The sequence below is a fragment of the Cydia pomonella genome, chromosome 4, assembly GCF_033807575.1.
Source record: "Cydia pomonella isolate Wapato2018A chromosome 4, ilCydPomo1, whole genome shotgun sequence".
In the NCBI taxonomy this organism is placed as follows: domain Eukaryota; kingdom Metazoa; phylum Arthropoda; class Insecta; order Lepidoptera; family Tortricidae; genus Cydia; species Cydia pomonella.
Genome location: NC_084706.1, coordinates 15807524 through 15828649, shown reverse-complemented (window position 1 = coordinate 15828649; position 21126 = coordinate 15807524). Strand labels below are relative to the sequence as shown.

The following is a 21126-nucleotide window of genomic DNA, read 5'->3' as shown; positions in this document are numbered from 1 at the left end:
TTGCTATATATATTATATTGTTCCTAAGGCGGCCGGTACACTTGTAAGTTTTACTTACGTAAGTAAGGACAAAGCTATTTGTTAGAATGAGATAATGATATTCATCTCTCACTCTATAGTATAGCTGTGTCCCTACTTACGTAAGTAAAACTTACAAGTGTACCGGCCGCCTAAAATGACCAACTACAAATGTATCATATTTGCTGACGACGTGACCCTCCTGTTTAGACATGACAACGACTCCAAAGACTGAGTAGTCACATTAAGGAAACATTCACAAATATCACAGACTGGTTACAGGAACACAATTTAATAATAAATACAAACAAAACAAAGATAATACAATTCAGACCTAGGGCTCACGTAGTGATTATATGCTCTTTGGTTGTGATGTCATCAGAATCTTCAATAACGTTTCGAGTTTGGTTACGTGACGTGTGCCAAAACATATTTTAAATTCAATATTTACAAAAATATGGTCATTGCAGGTACCCTAAAAGTAGTTTTAACATGTTCTTATAATCCAAAAGAATTTATTGGGATACAATTCTGCCTTAAGATTTTTAGATGGAAACAACCCTATTAGGGACATAGGTTATAGTATTGTTTAAAATGTGACCGTTTTGTTTTAGAGGGTGAACGTGAGAAAATAATCCTTGGCGTTTAGGGTCCTACTGGACGTAAAAATAATAATGCGGACTGTATAAATATAGGCTGGTTTATTCTGCCTTAATTACAAAAAAATCCCGGCCAAACTTAACATTGGCCGTCATATCATTTCCTTGGAAAGGCTCAAAATCAAAAGGCTCGGATCCGCCGGCCGCATAATTCCGACTAGTTGTAGTTTCCCGGTGACCATCAACAAGCCGCTGCACTGATAAACTATTTTCCTAGTGTCCCCCCCCCCCCCTTGGTATGTTCGCTCCGCGAAGTCGCGCCGCGATTCACTCGCATAGTCTGGAGGGGCTTTACATTTTCAGTTCGGTGTGTTTGAGTTCTTTTTCTAAAGGGTGATTTTCAAGCGTTTTTATTACACAACGAAATGGCTTCTTATTGTCTATGCTATGAGATTTTGACATTGTTTGACAAATGGTACCGTATGTCTCCGACGATTGGCGAGTGGAGTGAAATTTTTGTATTTAATTTCTGAGGAAGAATGAGCCGCAAATGAAAACATGTCAATTAGGGATAATCTTGCAGTACTGGGCTGGTAATTAAATAAAAAAAATTGTTTAGCTGATCTTGTCTCTGCTCTATTAGTTAATGAACGTGTGATTCTTTCAGGCACATTAGTCAAGAAGGTTTCGATACTATTAGCGACAACGGAGCAATTCAGGATGTAGATGTTCTAAGCAGACGTGCTTTAGACGTAAGTATTTGAGGTAGCGAGCAGTTACAGCTCGGCATATGTCATGCGAGCCGATGTAAATTCTAACACGAATGTTTCCAGTATGACCTGCGGGATATTGGCGAGGCCGCCTTTCCTGAAGACTTCCCGAAGGACCCGTCGAAGCTAGAGAAACCGATCGTCGTTCAAATACAAAAGATTAGGAATGTGTCGGCTCCAAAAGCTAATGAAGAGTCAAATTATGCGCCTCGAATGTTAAAATTGATTCTAAATGATGGGAAAAGTTCATGCACTGGATTGGAGACAAGCGCAATCTCTAGTATAAGTATAAACACGCCGCCCGGAACCAAACTGTTGCTGAAGAATGAGGGGTTGGAGGTGTGCCATGGGGTCATCTGGCTAACACCCAGTGTGGTCACTGTGCTGGGGGGTAAGGTGGCCCACATGATTGAGAAGTGGGAGTTGGTCCGGAGTCTTGCCAAGCACACTAGGGGTGAGTTTAGTTTAATACAATAAATAGTCTATCATACACACTCTTCAGGTCACTGAAATTGACGGCTATAATTATAAACTATGTGACTAAGACAGATATCTTGTGTAATTATAAAGCCTAAACAAATATCTTTGTCACAATTTTATACATCATTACTGGGCACATCTAGTTAGAATATAATAAATATGTTTTTTCTACTTGTCCATGGTAACGGTTGAATTATGATTTTGTATTCCAAACTGTAATTACACACTTCTCATGTATGGGCTCCTAACTCAACTATAATTTTCATAAGGATACGCTGTAGTCCAGTGGAAAAGCCATCAACATGCATTATTTTAGATTACTCATAAAAAAGTATTGTATACAATAATGATATAATCAAGCTTTTCAATCTCATACCATAAGCAAACATGGTACATGACTGAAAAGCTCTATTATATTGTAAGAAATACTATTTTTGCATTTTATTAGTAGCTACATGGGACTTCTGGTAATAATGGTATATGACTGACATAAATAATGATAATATGGTTTTTGCCCTCTTGCATGTTCAGTCTTATATTGCTATTATAAGGGTGTTACCACACCAATGGATCCATGGCATCCTGTTCCATGCCAATGTCAATTGATAGTTTCCACCTAGATAATCAATTTATTGGTGTGGTAACAATTTGTATACAATTAATTAATTAAATATAATAATTCAATGAATTTGTATTTAGGTCTGAATACTCTAATAAGAAAATACCAGCACCTATTATTTACCAGTCTCTATATGAGAAACCTCCTGAAATTAAGGTCTGTGGTAACACCATAAAGCTGTAAGCAGTTTTATGGTGTTACCACACCAATTAATTGATTATCTAGATAGAAACTATCTACTACTATATTTGGTCTAAATATATTCAGATAAATATCCCAATTTGATTGACTCTCACTTCATTTCAATTAAATAATTAATTTGTAGGGGGTGTTGGAGTGGATGGAGGCCCTCCCCCCTGGATCCCTTTTGGGCAACGTCTGGAGGCTGTCACTGTGGACAAGCAATTCAAAAGCATACAAGAGGCCTCTAAGCAGGACAATGCTGAGTTTGAGGCACAAAGGAAAGGTGCTATTGCTGAGGCCCAGAGGATGTCTGGAGTTAAGAAGGTAGTTTTTCCTTGGCTTTATATATAAATTTGCATATTCCTTGAACTCTTTACGAACTTAATTCTGTTAAGTGTTAAGTTTTCATTACTGTTTTCATTGTTGTTTTTGTTTACAATGTTCTGAGTTTGTTCAGAGTTTACATTAAAGTTGTGTGGCTAATAAAAAGATTTAAAAGAATAACCCCCTTATTCATAAAACTTTATAAACCTGATTTAGTTAAATTATGTTTTATCCCTTTCTTACAATGACAAATGATTCATAGCTAATTTAGGCCAGTAACGCGTTTATGAAAAACGCCATAAGGAAATTTCCTTACCCTGTATACAAACAGTTGCCGCCCATACTTTATTGCAGGGGTCTCCAAACCCCTGCCCGCGGGAGGTTGCCAAAGGGATCCCAGGCTCCAGGGGTTCAGCATTCATTTAGATTGGAACTGTTCCTAACAGCAGCAACTAGACCCCCCTCCCCTTCCTCCTCCAAAAACCCGTGGTGGCCCGCGCGAAAGTTTTAGAGATGCAATATGGCCCTCGGGTAAAAAAGTTTGGAGACTTTATTGAATATAGGTTATTAACCTTGCCTTGTATTTATATATTACAGGCTACACTTATTGTTCCGGAACATTCATATTTATTCACATTAAAACAAGACAGGGAAAACATGAGAACGCAGTATAGAAATAAACTGCTATTACCAAAGACTAACCTAGAGATGTGTAAAAATAGTCCCCAATATAAATCTATTTTAATAACAAATAAAATTCCCAATAATATTAAGCTAGAAACTCGAAACAGTGTTTAAAAATAAATTATTAATTGATAAATGTTATTATTCGGTTAAGGATTTTCTTAATCACGATAGTTTATAACATGTTTTTTTTTTGTAATATTATTAATTGTCGTTTTTAATTGAGAAGACTTGTTTTGTTTCGTTTTAATTTAATGTTGTGTGCCCTTACAGGGTGTCATGGTCTGACTTGTATTTTACTGTATAACATCTTGATTTACTATGTACTTGACTTTACAACAAATAAATGATATGATATGATACATCCGCAAAGAAATTCAAAGGTGTATGTGAAGTCCTCAACCCGCATTGGGCCAGCATGGGGACTATAGCCCAAGCCCTCTCGCGCATGAGAGGAGGCCTGTGCCCAGCAGTGGGACATATATAGGCTGAATTATTATTATCATTTTAAGGAAACCTTAATTTGGATACAAAACCACTGAGGACTTAAAATCACCATACAAATTGGGCATTGGGAGAATGAGCCATGTGCTTTTCGGGGTCATTTGATCCTAAGGAAAAATGTTTATGCATGGTCTGAGAAAGAGGTTAGACAGCAATAAAGTATAGTTTGAATCTCATCATAGAAATAAATGTAATTCCTTAATACCTTTAGCTATAAATAATTAAAATCTTATGCCTATGCCAGTCACTTACATATAAGTAAAAAGTCTCAATCAAAGCTAACTTCTAAACCCCAGTTTATTGAATCATAATTGTGTATAATTACTTTGTTGTACAGTCACGTCTGAAAACATCGACACGAAGTGCCAAAAATATGTATACACGACTTTATGGCCCATGTATTAGGGTAGTGTATACATATTTATGGCACTTTGTCCGTATCTATTTTATCAAACGTGAACGTACCATCGCCCACACTGTTAACTGTCCATCGGTGGACCTTTTGCCTTTTATAATAAGGTCCACCGAGAGTGTTGCTGTTTGTATATGTAGTGTAAAATACTTACATGTTTTAGATCTTTGGCGGAGGCACGAAACCCCTACTGGATGCTAATGTGCAGAAAATCATTGATGCAGGCTTCACCGAGGAGCAGGCAGAGAATGCTCTGCGATATACAAAGAATAATGTTGACCGAGCGCTAAGGATGCTGCAAAAGAGAGACAACTCTGAGAATAGAAGAGAGAAGCAGCAAAAAGAACCAGAGCAACCCAAGCGCAAGGGGCGGAACAAGGAGGCTAATGATGACGACAACATCGCCGTCAAACCTTCCGGGAAAGTGTCTCTGTTCGATTTCCTAGAAGATAAACTACCCAATGTTCCCGATAAGGACAAAAGCAATCGTCAATATAACAATAACACTAATGACGATAGGGAAAGTAGGAACTATAGGGACAGGGATACAAGAGATAGAAATGGTGGCAAGAACAATCAGCGGCCTCAAGGATCGCGGTACGACGGCAACAACAGGCACCGGCCCGACAGAGGACACTACAATGACGGCCATCACTCACATAGAGAGGACAGGAAATATCAGCCTCAAAACGAGAAACCACCTCGCTTTCAAAAAAAATTGGAGGAAAAAAATAAACAACAGCAACAGCAAGTGAATTATAATTTAAACACTAATCCATACGTCAACTCTTATCACAACCCGCCGCAGCCTCAATACGGTGATAGGAATATGAGGAACGACCGAAACAACGATAAGATGCAGCAACCTCAATACCGGAACAACAACCACATGGACAGCCTGACGGAGGCCACGTCGAACCTGAGCCTGCTGGCGAGCCAGCGGGCGGACGAGCGCGGCTACCCCGCCGAGCAGTACCACAAGCCGTACGTGCCGGCGCCGTCCCCCGCCGCCGCCGCCCCCGCCGCCCCCGCCGCCGCCTCCGCGCGGGACGTGCCGCCCTTCCGCCGCGCCGCCGACGCGCCCAACTACCAGGAGCCCTACCAGCGGCGGCAGCAGCCTAATGGGTATGGCATAACACCGCTCGCTCTTAAATCGTGCCTTTTACTTTCACTGGTAACGCAGGTTACAAACAAATTAAACTCTAACTAAACCACTTCTGAATTTTCGTTCATAACATTTCTGAATTAATGTCCGTAACTAATAATAAAATGTCATTTAACCCTTTTTAAATTTCGCCTCGCTAGACCCATGACACACCCGTAATTCGTAATTACTTCAGCGTCTTTGACACCGAAAAGTTTTAGAATCGCAGTGGCAATCGACGTCTATTACAGTAGAGGTCGTCGGCAGGTACATGGAGACGGCGTGCCTGTACGGAGCGCCGGCCTCGGCGCCGGCGCCGGGCGTGGGGTACAACTACTCGCGGCCGCTGTACGGCCACGGGCAGCACGGGCAGCACGGGCAGCACGTGCAGCTCGGGCAGCACGCGCAGCTCGGGCAGCACGGGCAGCACGCGCAGCTCGGGCAGCACGGGCAGTACGCCCGCGAGCGCGGCCCGTTCCTGCCGGGCTCGCTGCTGGGCTTCCAGAACGCCGCCGTCAACGAGCAGGCGCGCGCCATGCTGGGCGTGGCCGACATACGCTGGAAGGTCGGCGACCGCTGCCTGGCGCTCTACTGGGAGGACAACAACGTGAGTGTGGCCCGCACAGTCGAGGTAATCAATATCGACACCGACAGAGTGCCAAAACACGTATAATGTACACACTTCCTTAATGTATGGGAAATAAGGTCGCGTATAGCCAATTGATTAAATTAGCCCGCTAGACGCCTAGCTCTTTCATTAAATTCTTAAACATCAAGTTATTTGTGTCAATAGTTCAATTAATTATGGCCCTAGGCATCAAATTGGATGCCGACGTTTAATGAGTAGCCTAGGTGACTAATTAGCTGTTTAATTTAGTTAAATTACCCAGCTAATGGCGCAGCGGGCTGCGACATATACATATTTTTGACACTTTATCCGTATCGATATTTATTTAAAACCTTGACCGAACAGGCGCGGGCTACGACTGCTCGCGGCTACATCACTTCAGCAATAGATACATACGCTATGAACAATCAGATGTAGGTGTAGGTAGCCCTGCCAATGGTTTATGCAGTTAATTGTGTATCTACTGCCTTATACCATAGAGATGATAATTGATAAAAGTTAAATAGCATTCTGAACCATTTTTTTACGGTGCCTTCCGTTTGCGATATAATAACAATACATAACATAACGTAACATAATAACATAACAATACTGAATAGAATTTCGAGATGACTTTGAAAATGAAAAACTATTTATTATTCGAGAAACATTATGTCTACGTTTATCAAGGGAAAATCTAATTTCATTAAGAGGGAATCATACCGCGTGATCGTCCGTACAAAAAGAGAAAACGTTTTTCCACATCTAAATATTTTCTATTCTCTATGATATTTGTTATTGACACAATGAAAAACTAGGTTTATAGGTTTTTCTTTTTTCAGCAAAACAAATAACTTTTTTTTTTAAAGCGAAACCTATAAACCTAGAATATATTACGCTGAAGCGATCGACATCAAAATCCAAGTGATTTATTAAGATGGAAACGGATTTCGGGAGAAAACCGTTTTCTCCCGAAATGGAATTTCATAGGAGATATAACAAAACTTCACATAAATGAGAAACTTAAGGCCGCACTAGGTTCAGTAAACGGAGTACAACTCGTAGCGCTTTTTTGGATTATTTGATTACTATATGGCTGCCAAAAATTTAATTAGCAATCTTGAGGCCTTATTCGAGGGACTGTATCGATTCGAATCCTGTTTTGACTTTCGCTCGAGAGAAAAAAAATCACGAACATAGGTCAAAAATGCACTTATGCACATAAGCTAAAAATATGAAAGCTTCCAAAAATCGGCAATATTATTTTTGAGGGAACATATCGATGGCTTTTTTATTTATTTACACAAACAAAAAAAAACATGATATCCGCGCTCCGGGCATGCATTTCCAACTCGCTTACGCTCAGTGAGAGTGAGAGAAGAACACGAACTTACTGGGCCTTAATATATTTTGTTATAGTTCTACGAGGCAGAGATCACCGGTATATCCGCAAATACGGTGGTAGTGAAGTTCTGTGCATACGGCAACCACGAAGAAGTCCTCAAATCCAATTGCCTGCCCTTCCCCAACCAAGGTTAGTACAAGTTTTATATATATATATATATATTTAATTGTTAACAATTTTTTTGTCACTCTTCACAATGCCAATAATAAGTCACTGCACATGAAGCCATCTGTAGTGTTGGTTAAGATTCAAGTCCTTCGAGTCCTCTGTTAGGACTCGACTCACTTTCATTTAGGGCCACTTGCACCATTGCACTAACCTGGGGTTAACCAGTTGAACCTGTAGTTCTCATGGTTACCAGTACAATTTGACACTGCCACACTGGATTAATGGTTTAACCGGTTAATGCCGGGTTAGTGGGAGTGCAAGTGGCGCTTAGTCGAATTCTTATCAGGAACTCTTTCTTTTTCAAAGACTTGTGTCCTTTACAGACAACTTTCAGATGATGTACAAAACTTTACTAAAACGCAACGTCTCCACATGCACTGCGTGGATTAGGTACACATCGTTCAATAACGCAGTTTCCTTAGTGTTTATTTAGATAATACATACAATATTTGTGACAAAGTCTATTTGCGCTTAAGACTCAATCGAGTCCTTTATTCGACTCGGAACTTAAAGGACTCGAAGTTTTTTAACCGCAGAGTCGCGTAAAAACGAGTCGAGTTCTTCAAATTAAAACAAAAAGATTACTAATCCGCGAAAATATAACGTACTAGTTAATCAGTGCTAACACTAAAGTGCGTATTTTTACATGCAATTAATGTTCCCACCCTCCCACCGCAAAAATAAATATAACAACCTTAGAGCATAGAATAGTAGAGAGAGGACAAGCCGCCGGCGGGCGTGTCGCAGATTTTAGCTCATTGAGCATACACTGCCCCTAGTTCACCGTCAGTTGTTACAGACTGTATGTACACTAATGCTGAGACACAGAATATTCAATTTTTTTCCAAAATACTGAGTTGCGCAATAGTTACTTGCAAATATCGCTGTGACTTGGTTAATTTCCATACCAATGAGATCACTTTTCACAGGTAAATACGATAACCATTAATTTCTAATAATACAACGAATTCAACCTAATATTCCGACTTCCATCCATATATGCTTACGCTTGATTGTCATTCGACATATTGTATTACATTGCTGCTATACAAGTTACATAATTGCAAAGCCAAGTGTTTACGCCGCAATGTAAATGAAACATGACGACGAAGCCGCAATGAAATGTGGTTATAAAATGAAACACTCAGTGACAAATCGTCTCATAGTAGGCAGCTTGGTCAGTGATGTGCAACATACCGCGTAGCGAAAAATTGACATCGATTAATTTAAATCAGTTGATGTTAACAATATTTTTAAATGGAACATATGGATGATGGATATACTGTTTTAAAAGTCTATATTATTAATCGTGTTAGATTACGGCCCGTTTGTCCCACATACACTTTGTTACAATCATCAAAAGTTAGCTAATAAACTCCAGACTTTTTTTGGTGATAATTGTAGTAAAGTGTATATGGCCGTAATTTCACTACAAGGTATTAAGGAGCATGTCGCGTCATATAGACACAACCATCCAGAAAAGTCTAATTTTGCAAAGCACTTAATAGACAGTGGCCACGCTTTACCTGAGAATCTGCGAGAGAGAGAGAGAGAGTTTGCGAGAAAGGATTACGTTTGAGTGTTCTGGAACAGTTGGAAATAATAAGGTACAACAATAGGGGGAGTTGTCAGACAGTCTGAATCTCCAGCATCTCCTGAGGATGCATCGTAGAGAGGCGAAACACGTGTCGAGTTTTGTACTTTTGGTGGTGGGTTGTTATATTTATTTGCGTATGCGGTGGGAGGGTGGGAACATTAATTGCATGTAAAATACGCAAGTAAGGTTAGCACTGATTGACTAGCACGTTATATTTTCGCGGATTAGCAATGTAATATTTTTTGTTCGAATTAGTATGGATTTCCGCAAAGTAACGCCTGATTCTATTCATTATTTAAACTCAAAACCAAAAGACTCTAGTTTCAATCATTTCAACACTAGCCATCTACCGATCTCTACGTTACTAAGACATTAAGACCTGTTACTGAAATGTTCTGCCGCCAGAGTGCAGCTCTAGCACATATTGTAAACCATATAGTAACTTATACATGCTATGCCTTAAACAGTTTTTTGACAAGTTTTCACTATGACATTGCTGCATCAAGGCGGTTAGTTTACAAGGAGCCTATCGCGAAACGCGAAAATCTAAATTTCGTTATCTGCTTCTCTATCGCTGGAATATGGAAGAGTAATAAAGAGTAAGCAAAGTAATACCCAGTGAGAGCCTAGTTTCCCAGCATAGGTTACTGATTCTAGACTTAAATCTTAAAGTACAACATTTGCAAAAGAACTCGAAGCCCCCACCTAGAACAAAATGGCATAGATTGAGTGATAGGGAGTTAGCTGAAAAATTTAGAAAAAAAATAGTCGATAAAATGGTAGGAATGGATGACATGGCAGGGATGAGAGCGAATGATTGCTGGAATGAAATGGCGGTATGTTTAAGAAGTGCGGCAAGGGATGTTTTTGGGGAAACAAAAGGGAAAGGAAAGATTGATAGGGATACATGGTGGTGGAACGAAGATGTGCGAACGATTCTGAAAGAAAAAAAGAATGCTTTTTAAGAATGGAAAAAGGTGGAAGAGGAGAACGATAGAGAGAAAGAAATCAAGAGGTCAGCTTATCTAACAAGTAAGAAGAAGGCTAAGAAAGCAATAGCAATCGCAAGGGCCAAGGTACAAGATAAATTGTACGATTTCCTGGAGAGCCCACAAGGCCAAAAAGACCTTTACAGAATAGCAAGAGAACGAGAGAAGAATTCAAGAGATATAAATCATATGAAATGTATGAGAGACGAAGCAGGAAAGATTTTGACGGATGACAAAAGCATAAAAGAACGCTGGAAGAACTACTTCAATAAACTTATGAACGAAGAGAATGATTGGAGTGGAGTGCTAGAAAATGATAGATGTAACATAGGAATGGTGAAAGAGATCTCTGTAGAAGAAGTAAGGATGGCAGTGCAAGGTATGAAGAATGGGAAAGCGGTTGGGCCAGATGGTATACCTGTCGAAGTATGGAAGTTTCTGAAAGCGGATGGATGGAAGTGGCTGACTTTATTCTTTAATAAGTTGTTGCAAGAAGAGGCGATCCCTGATGAATGGTGCAACAGTTCGCTGGTGCCCATCTTTAAGAATAAGGGTGATGTACAGGATTGCAACAATTATCGGGGAATAAAGCTCATGTCACATAGTATGAAGATATGGGAAAAAGTGGTAGCGAGACGAATGAGAGAAGAAAGTGAGGTCACACAGAATCAATTTGGGTTTATGCCGGGCCGGGGAACTACGGACGCCATATTTGCACTTCGCCAATTGTGCGAAAAATATAGACTTGCGCAAAAGAACTTGCACATGGTGTTCGTGGACCTGGAAAAGGCATACGATAGAGTCCCCCGTAAGGTTCTGTGGTGGGCTATGAGAGAAAAAGGAATGCCAGAGAAGTATGTGCGGCTTATTCAGACCATGTATGATAGAGCCCGTACTCACGTCAGGTCTGAAGCTGGAGTAACCGACAAGTTCAATGTGGCCGTAGGTTTACACCAGGGGTCAGCTTTAAGTCCGTATTTGTTCCTCCTGGTTATGGATGCTCTGACATCGAACATACAGGAGGAAGCACCCTGGTGTATGCTGTTTGCTGACGACATTGTGCTTGTCGGAGAAAATGCACTTGAGGTCCAGAGCAGACTGGGAAAATGGCAAGAAAAGCTGGAAAGTGTGGGACTGAAAATAAGCAGAACCAAAACGGAGCATATGTTCTGCGATTTCGGTGGTTTATCCAGTTTTTCCCATATTACCTTAGACGGTGTATCCCTACCAGTCTGCTCCGATTTCCGGTACCTTGGGTCATTGATCCAAAGTGACGGCAACATCGACCGTGACGTGAAAAATAGAATAAATGCGGGATGGATGAAATGGCGACAGGTCTCTGGAACAACTTGCGATCCACGAATGCCCCTTAAACTTAAGGGGAAAATCTACAGGACGATCGTGAGACCTGTTGTAATGTATGGATCAGAATGCTGGGCGACGAAAGTGACGGATGAAAGAAGAGTGCACGTAGCGGAAATGAGAATGTTGAGATGGATGTGTGGAGTGACGAGAAAGGATCGGATTAAGAATGAGTATATAAGGGGAAGTTTGAAAGTAGCACCGGTAGCGGAGAAGATAAGGAGTGGTAGGTTAGCGTGGTATGGGCATTTAATGAGGAGGGATGAATGCCATATAGGAAAAAGAATGTTAGGAATGAATGTTGATGGACGGAGAGCGGATGGTAGACCCAAAAAACGATGGATGGATTGTGTGAAAGAGGATATGAGAAAGAAAGGAGTGAGTGTTGAGGTGACGAAAGATAGAGGAGAATGGAAGAGAAGAACATGTTGTGCCGACCCCACATAACGTGAGATAAGGGCAGGAGGAAGAAGAAGATGCAAGAGTAATAAAGAGGCAGATAACGAAATTAGATTTTTGTTTTCGCAGTAGGGTATGAGCTAGTGGCGCTTTTTACGCAGTTTTTCGTAATATTCCCTATTGAAAACAATATTATGACCATCTATTTGTATTAGCCTCATCTAGGTACTAGGTAGGTACCTACATACCTACGAGATTACTGGGGTTTTCGTCAATTGTTACGAAAAATATTGATATTTTTTCATATTTTACTCATTTGCACAAAGTTGATAACATAATTGCATACGATTTTCGTACAAACCTAATAACTCTAGAATAAGCTGATAACGATCTCCGTTACATTTATTTCCGTGGCATCTGCCACGAACAGCGGTTTTCGCAGAATATCGAATGTTCGGCCACGCTGTCGGCCGAAGCGCCGAACATTCGGCAAAACATGTGAACCTTTTGACTAAAAACTAACGAAGGACAACGATTGATAAGATTAACTTTTGGTGCTCAGTAGAAGTGTATGTAATTAGAATCAAGAAAAATCAATTAGGTTCCTACATTGTGGTACATACAGTACCCGGCGATAAATATTGCACATGGAATTTTCGGCTTCGTAGAGCGTTGTCTCTTTCTCTCTCATTGTGTCCTATATTCTTTTTCTAAAAAACGATGTGCAATATTTATCGCCGGGTACTGTATATGCATTCAATAGAGGGTATTACTGCAATATTCTGCCGCCAGAGGCCAGAGTGCAGCACTAGCGCCTATCGTAAACCATAGAGTAACTTATACATACTGTGCCTTAAACTGTTTTTTTGACAAGTTTTCACAGATAAGGGGTCATCCATTAATTACATCACACAAATTTCTAGGTTTTTTGACCCCTCACCCCCTCCTTGTCACACTTGGTCACATTTGGTAAACCCCTCCCCCTGGTGTGAAGTCACATTTTTCGCATTTTTTTTTAAATCGGCGAATCTAATTTGTTACTATTCATATTTTACCCAACTATTTTGGACAAAAGAAATATTAGTAATTATAACACAAAACCGACTAGGAAAGAAAATTAATCGCATAAAACGATTATCGTTCTAAAAACTTAGTTATTTAACTATAAAGCGAATATATTTTTTTTAATAAATACTGGTGAAGTTAAAGTGACGTCACAAAGTTTGTGACTCCCCCCTCCCCCTTGTCACAACATGTCACATTTTCTTGATCCCCTCCCTCCCCCTAAACGTGTAATGTAATTAATGGATGACCTCTAATAAAATATGACATTGATGCATCAAGGTGGTTTGTTTACAGAGGACCTACCGGAAAACAAGAAAATCAAAATATAGTTATCTGCCTCTTTGACGTTCGAATATGCATGAGTGATAGAGAGATTAGATAACGAAATTTCGATTTTCTTGTTTCACGGTAGACCCTCAGATTGTGATGGATTGTGGTAGTGGCGCCCCCTACGCAGAGTTTCGCGTAATATTCCCTATTGGTCAATAAAAGTTCATTTAAAGCAAATTCCCAAGAACTGCTATCTTTAGACACATTATTAAAACTTTTAGAACGCCATTTGAATTTGAGCCTTATTCTTTCACCGATATGTGTAAAATTGGTTAAATATCAAAAAGTGGCGGTTGCGGTACATTTTAACTGTGCAATTTTTCTTTTTATGTTGATATAATAGGTACTTAATCGATACGGAATATATGTAGCATCACTATTAATTAAACAAATGCCCAAATGAATTACCGACATTACCGTGGTTGACAATAAATATGAAATTGTTTCTTATATACCCCAAAAATAGCATAGGTACTAGATAGAAACTTTAATATGTGGCTCCACCCATTTGAACGTGTTATCCTGTGCAGCGGCCCCAGCAGCGGGCGGGGCGGGCGGGGCGGCCAGCAGCGGGTACCTGCGCGGCGGGCTCCCCGCGCGGCGCGCCTAGGGGCGCGGCGCGGCGCCCGGCCGCGCGTGGCGCAGCTGACCGTCGCCGCCAAGCCGCCTGCCCGACGACGACGGCAGACTTCTCCGCGTGCCGTGCGGCTAGGCTCTCCCGGGACATTTTATCGACCTTCTATCGGTGACGTTGTCAGTGGCGGCCGAGGAGTGACGGATTCCGTACTGCGGTCACGCTTAACTTGCGGTCCCGTAATCGCTTTCCTTCGGTCGCCTGATGGCATGTGAATGATATTCTTTAGGATCTAAACACAGTGGTGACGAAACGTCGGCCGGCCTCTACGGAAACTCGCTTTAATTTTTAGGGCGTGAGTCTTTAAGGCTCGACGGAGCCTAACTCGTATCAATAGTCGGTTGATGTGTTACTAACTTGAAGTGAATGTCCGATTACTCGTACGACGTTTGGGTTTTACGCCTGACGATGACGCCTAAATCTAAAATGAATCAAACGGCTGTAGAACGATCGTCGCTATTTATCAGTTACTAATTATTATTTAAGCTTCTTTTCACACACATCCATTTTATGATTGCCTTTTTATTTTTATTTATTGGTAAAAGCCTCCATATTTTCCCACTTCTGTTTGTCAGTTACTAATTATCCTTATCTTATATTGCGAGACTTTGTATTCGACCGCCCCTTAAGGTCTAAACACTTTAATTATTTTATTAATTCGTTTGTGTGAGATGAACCGGCACTAATTTTAACTTTCTAATCAATATAACTTATGCTACCGCATAGCAGAAGTGCTATGCCACAGACTGGACCATCTACTGTACTTCTAGACACTGCGAACGATCGGAAGTACATATATTGCTAAAAATAAAACGTAAAAAATACTAAAATATCTATGAGGCAAAATAAGGCAATGATTAATCACACACTTGAGAGATGGAACGATATTTATATTATGATTTTCTGTTTCTCGAGAACTACAATTGTGTTTCTTTTGGATTCCTACTGATTGATGTCTTTTGCATTTTGTTTTTTGATTTCGAAAAACCCTAGAGAAACAGTGAAAAAGACTGGCACTGGCTGAGGAACTGGCAGTGGTGTTTGCGTACTGACATAGGTTCAGTCTGAATCTTTTCGATATGCATTATCTTTTTAAATCGTACCTAAACGGATATCAATACGGACTTTTGAACCTGGAGTTCCAAAAGAGGGAATATTGAAGCGGCAACCTTCCCACCGCCGATGATTACCTATAGAGAAGTAATTTTTTTTCATAACGGGAAAATGATTTATCTTAGAAAATGTTATGTTTTCGTCGACAGTGGGAGTAGTCTTCGATCAAAGATTAACACATTCAGTGCCAGGAACCCTCGACAAGCGAGGTAATTTTTGCTCAGATGTTAGACAACCCACTCAACCCATTAGGTGGGTTGCTGCTATAGGTAGCCATAGATAACAACAGGCTACGCCAAAGAGCCCACCTAGCGGGCACACAGCACCACGGCCAGCAGGGTTGGCACCAGCAAAGAAGCTTTAATTATTATATTATTTAGACATGCATCAATACGTTTGATATTTCGTAAATTATACTAAATCCTTTCAGAATTGTGTATGTATGTTTTACGTTATTTATGTTTACATTTAAATTGCTTCGTAAAAGCGTCACACAGTGGCGAGACCAAGAACTAACAAAATAAAAGTAACAGGATGTTTGATTATGAAAGTTAGCACAGACCTGGCGCCTGCCTTATACTGTGTTGATTGTTATGTGGCCTCGCGGTTTTTGTCCTGTTTAATTCTATGTCTGGCACTGAATGTGTTAATATACGTATCTCCTATATTACATCATGATCACGAACATAGAGAGTACTGGCTGCTCTCCCGTTGCGCGGACAGGTGCCATAAGATTAAACTGCACTTTCATTCGAAGATATGACCCCTCACTGTTTATCACTGACAGATGTTCCGTTCCACACTTGGAAAGGTGATGGCAGCTCTTGTATAATTTTCTTATTAAGCGGCCTAACACGGCCTTTATACTCGTAAAGGGTTGAACTAATAGACAAAAGAAGTTCCGTTTGCTCGTCTCTTAGTTTACAAGCGACTTACTAATATTTTTCAGAGCTATTTATTTCTTAACGTAACTCGAAACCAACGTACCTAAAACAGTGAGAGACAGACATTGACAGTGTTTGGCACGTGACAAAGACTCAACCTTTCTACTGTGCTAACCCTTTGCGTAATAAATCACAAAGATTTTACTGTAAAAATGCTTGTTATTTGTTAAATTATGTGTAAAAAACAGGTATCTCTCAAGGCTGGATTCCACTAGTGTGCGGCGCAACCATTCTTTTTACTGAATATGCTTGTGCCACACAGTGCCGCATATTGGTGGAATCCCGCCTTTATATTAGGCTTGGCCGAGTCAGGTATTTTGAAAACGACAATTTCAATATTTCAAAATATATGACAGGATCTGTTACGCAAGGCTAAGAGTCCTGTCAAGTCATGCTCCAATAGGAAGAGGCACACTCTTAGACCATTGACATAAATATCTAAGGACGGGCCTTACGGTCACTAAGAGCACCATTCTTAAACTTAAAAAAAGTAGTTCAGCGGTGTCAATCACGAATTCGTGTGCATGACACCGCTGTACTGCTCCATTCTTATTGCTCGTAAGGCCCGTCCTTAGATGTATGTCAATGCTCTAGACAATCAAAAGACCCAAGCGCAGTCTCGTGACACAGAGTCGAAATTTTCTAATTTAGACTTAAAAGACTCGAGTTATTCAAATTACAATCGTTGGGAGGCAACTATCGGGAAAAAGACCATGGCCCTATTTGCTTGGTTTGTCTATGCACTTCTGCGGCGCGGTTCTTTTTTCCTTCGACTGTCAACTGTCTCTATTATAACTTGTCCCAGAAAATTACAACTGTGGGCTGTGGGCAAGCGGAGGTCAGAATGTATAAAGTAGCAAAGTCCTCATTTAAGTCAAATCTACAATCTAAGTGATCCGATTGAGCTTATTCGCGTCTGAACAATTCCCTATTAGAATACATAGTAAATAGGTATTCGGAGTTTCTTTCTCTACGTCTCGATCACTTTTGCATTATCGGTGTTGGAGATGGAGATTCAGAACCTGGAATTTAAAGAAACACTTAACGTTTGGTCGCTTCAATCCAAGCTTCGTCGTGTTTTTGTTATTCGATTATCAGTCAACGCCATGAAGTTTGGATAGAAATAACCATCATAATATGATCTGAATTCAATGCGGGGTCACTAGGGAAGATGACTATTGGCGAGAGCATTTTTTTTATAGAAACATCGCTGGAGGAGCATTAGTTGGTGGGTTAACTTATAGTGTAACAAAAGGATATAACTCTCTTGCGATAATTTATTGACTTGTATGTAACCAATCGTAGCACGTAGCTTGTATAAGTGTATTTTGTTGTATTTTAGAGCAAAACAATGTAATATATTAATTATTGCAGTTTGAAGTCAAGATGTTGTTTGAAAAGTATTTTTATTCACCTTAACCAGTGTATACACTTGTGTTTTAAAGTTACTAGCAATAATAGCAATCGTGAATTATGAAGTTTTATTTGAATATTTTTTACATTTAATTTATTTTACACCAGATCTGTAATAACTATGTTGACACACCTTGTGTTGTCGGCATAGTTAATTCGCCCTAATATTATTCACGATAACGTTTGTATCATCTAATTGGGCCTGTTTTTGGTGACCAACTTAAGAAATGTATAAGTATAGTTAAGGTCTTAATTTGTCTATTAGTTAGGTAGTATCATTAAAATGATTCCAATGTATATCTGAAGTAATCTAAAAATGTAAGTAAACCTGTTTCCTTACACAAAATAATTAATTTAATTGTCGAAGATTTAAGGCTTCATTAAGGCCTTAACTATGCAAAAACTTTTAAAATTTGCTTAAAATCCTATGTTTAAAAACAATTAACTCATACCTTTAAGAGGGGGCGATAAGTCCGGAAATAGAAGGGGACAAAAGATATGGCGCGCCGCGCGAAACTTGCGATGCAAGAAATGGTCATAGCGCGAGTTTTGACCTTTTATTTCAATTACTCTAAAATATACTTCTTGTTATATTTTGCTTGTCATGTCCCTCTGTTTTACCACCAGCTATTTTAAGTACGACGAAAAATTCGTGTAAAAAATCAATATAAAAACTATGATATTGTGTTAGCCCCCTCTTAAACAGTTGTAGACGGTCCAGTTGTAATCTCTGTGCGTGTCGCCTATGTGCGAGCGGGACGCACTAATTTCGGTCTCCGAATTCAGTCCCACGTTTAAAGAAACCTAAAGTAAAACATTCAGTTTTTCTTTTTAATTATGAAGTGTAGTTTGTCAACGGTTAGATTGAACACGTTGCTTCGTTGGATACATTTTGTATAGGTAGATACCAATTTTATGTTAAGGTAACCCTTTATTAACAAAAAAGCTATTAAAAGAAAGTGTACTATGCGGCTGTTTCATTGCCCCTGTCAGTGTTAGCGCCGAACCACTTCCGCCCTGCACCGTTATAATAATTAATGAGTGCGGTGGTCACTGGGAACATATGGACTATCGCTGCGGTAATCCCTTTGCTCCACCCGTTACCGGTATAAACATTCGCCCTCCCCCGCAAAGTGAGATGCTGTACAGCTCGACCACGGAAGTTTTTGTATTTTTTTTGCGGTACAAATTTACAAAAAAAAAAGTTCTTTTATTAATTTTAACTACTGTTGTACTAATGTGGATTTAATGCCTTAACGCAATCTCTACCAGTCAAACGTAGGGCAAAAAATAAATTGTAGAATTTTAGGCACTGTGACATAGGGGTGTCGGGGTCGTGCCGGGTAGATGCTGTCTGGCACAACCACGCTTTATTTTATGATATAAGTGGTTAATTTAATAGTCCAAATACTACAAAATAAATGTATTTTTATTTTAAAAAATATGTTCAATGTGATTAAGTTGAGAGGTCGTGGTCGTGATTGAGAGCTCTGACCGCCCTAGGCTAACTATGAATATGCGCCCCCCAGCCTGTCCTGTCCTACCTTTTCATTCATTTACAGGTACATATAGTCTGTCAAGTCATTTCCGTCAGTAGGAAAAAAGCGGCAAATTTAAAAAATGTAGGTATGCGCGAAGGGTAATTTTAGAAAATTTTAATTTCGCGCCTTTTTCTACTGACAAAGTTGTTTGACCGGCTGTAATTAAATTACAATTACAGAAGAGAGCTTTCGTTCCTACTCAAAACGATGGCAACAATCACTGATCAGATCATTAGAGCGAAAAACCTGGTCGATAGACCACTAAGTGTAAACCAACAATACCAACATGCTTACCAAAAGGGAAAATCTACGGACCCGACTTGGTTAACAAGACAACAAACCCTAGAGGATACGCAAACCGCTCTATGTGCGCTCCTCGATGTCGAGGGTGCTTTCGACATCGAGGAACGCAGCGCACATACCCTCAGAGACCATACTCAATGGTATGAAATCAAAGGGAGTAAGGAAGTAGACGAAACCACCATCAGATGCGTACATAGCATACTCTTGAATACAGTAGCCACCCTGTCCCTCAATACAATAGAACATTAATTTTATACTACAAAAGGGTGTTCACAAGGAGGCGTTTTATTTCCACTATTATGGACCCTAGCAGTAAACCAACGTCTTGCAATTATGGTATGCCAAGATTATGATACACAAGTATTGACATATATCTAAGGTCGGGCCTTACGGGCAATAAGAATGGGGCCTGAACAGCGGTGTCACGTACACGAATTCGAGCCAATCGTGCGGTCTAACGCCACAACGCGACTGGTTGATGAGTTCGCACCACGCGCGCGATTGGTCGCAACTAGTTGCGTTAGACATCTTACCGGGAATAGACATAGGCCATCGCTCGAAATGATGCCGCCATACCTTTGGCCTTTCTAAATAAGGATCAAAGTCAAATGGTGTTCTAAAAGTTTTGATCATGTGTCGAAAGATGGCAGTACCTAAATTTACTGTGACTACAAAGTTTTATTTGACAATCCACCTCTATTTCAAATTCTCTTTGCCACTACTCATGGGACGGAGACACAGAGGAGTACACCACTTTTCTGCGCCGGAGCAGAAACTTATCACTTTCTGCTCACATTATAGATCAACTATGACCCACTTTCAGAGCATGAAATATGTTTCATGTCATATGAAAATAAAGATAATGGCATTATTATATTTTCCTACTCCTCTACTGTTATCTGTCATTTATGCATTCATTAACACGAATATAAGAACATACATAAAAGATTTCAAGAAAAGTCTATTCCTCATAAAAGCTCTTGTGCTTTTATAAGCTATAATGTTACTGCGATTAATGGCTACCAACCTAACAAAACCAAAACTAATACAGTTTTAAACTAAGTGCATTGATGCCAACTTACAAAATATTCATTTGGTTGCATAGTAAAAATAATTACTTCATAAGTCAGAAACACGCATGTGACACCCGTAATATAGCAACACCCATAAACTACGAAGACCGCTTAGCGTTGCTTGTTAGTCTCCGTAGGCTACGGTGGCCAAAATTGAGAAAAAACTGTCCAAAAAATTAATTTAGCAAGTAGCAAGTACCAGGGCCTCATGAGTTACGAGGAGGTGTCGCCGACCGGCCGGCCGCGGCCCGGGGCGGGCCGGGCGCGTAACAAGGTATGTGCTCGCGCGTCTTGGCTATATACTTTTGCTGTAATTTGTTTACCTAAATTAAGATTTATTTTTGTTGACTCGTAGGAAAAATATTGTATGCAACGTTGTATAAGTAGGTCAAAAAATTCTCGTGGCGTATTCCTTTACAATGTTCGCCTACGCCTTCGGCTCCGGC

The 21126-nt window shown here is 40.1% G+C and overlaps 1 protein-coding gene across 1 annotated transcript; it reads left to right on the top strand.

Moving 5' to 3' along the window:
- The first annotated feature begins 965 nt into the window (after window positions 1-965).
- LOC133517159 (tudor domain-containing protein 3) lies at window positions 966-18730 on the top strand. The gene is made up of 8 exons (XM_061850343.1): window positions 966-1210; window positions 1285-1369; window positions 1451-1841; window positions 2812-2993; window positions 4757-5718; window positions 6005-6344; window positions 7764-7878; window positions 14190-18730. The coding sequence occupies exons 1-8, from the start codon at window positions 1176-1178 to the stop codon at window positions 14267-14269; spliced, it is 2190 nt and encodes a 729-aa protein (XP_061706327.1). The 5' UTR covers window positions 966-1175; the 3' UTR covers window positions 14270-18730.
- Window positions 18731-21126: the final 2396 nt, after the last annotated feature.

What these genes read in the sequence shown, in the direction of transcription:
- LOC133517159 (XM_061850343.1), top strand. Translation starts at nt 1,176, where the DNA reads ATGTCAATTAGGGATAATCTTGCAGTACTGGGCTG. An exon ending in TAAGCAGACGTGCTTTAGAC is followed by an intron (nt 1,370 to 1,450) that starts GTAAGTATTTGA and finishes GAATGTTTCCAG; the next exon opens with TATGACCTGCGGGATATTGG. An exon ending in CCTGCCCTTCCCCAACCAAG is followed by an intron (nt 7,879 to 14,189) that starts GTTAGTACAAGT and finishes TATCCTGTGCAG; the next exon opens with CGGCCCCAGCAGCGGGCGGG.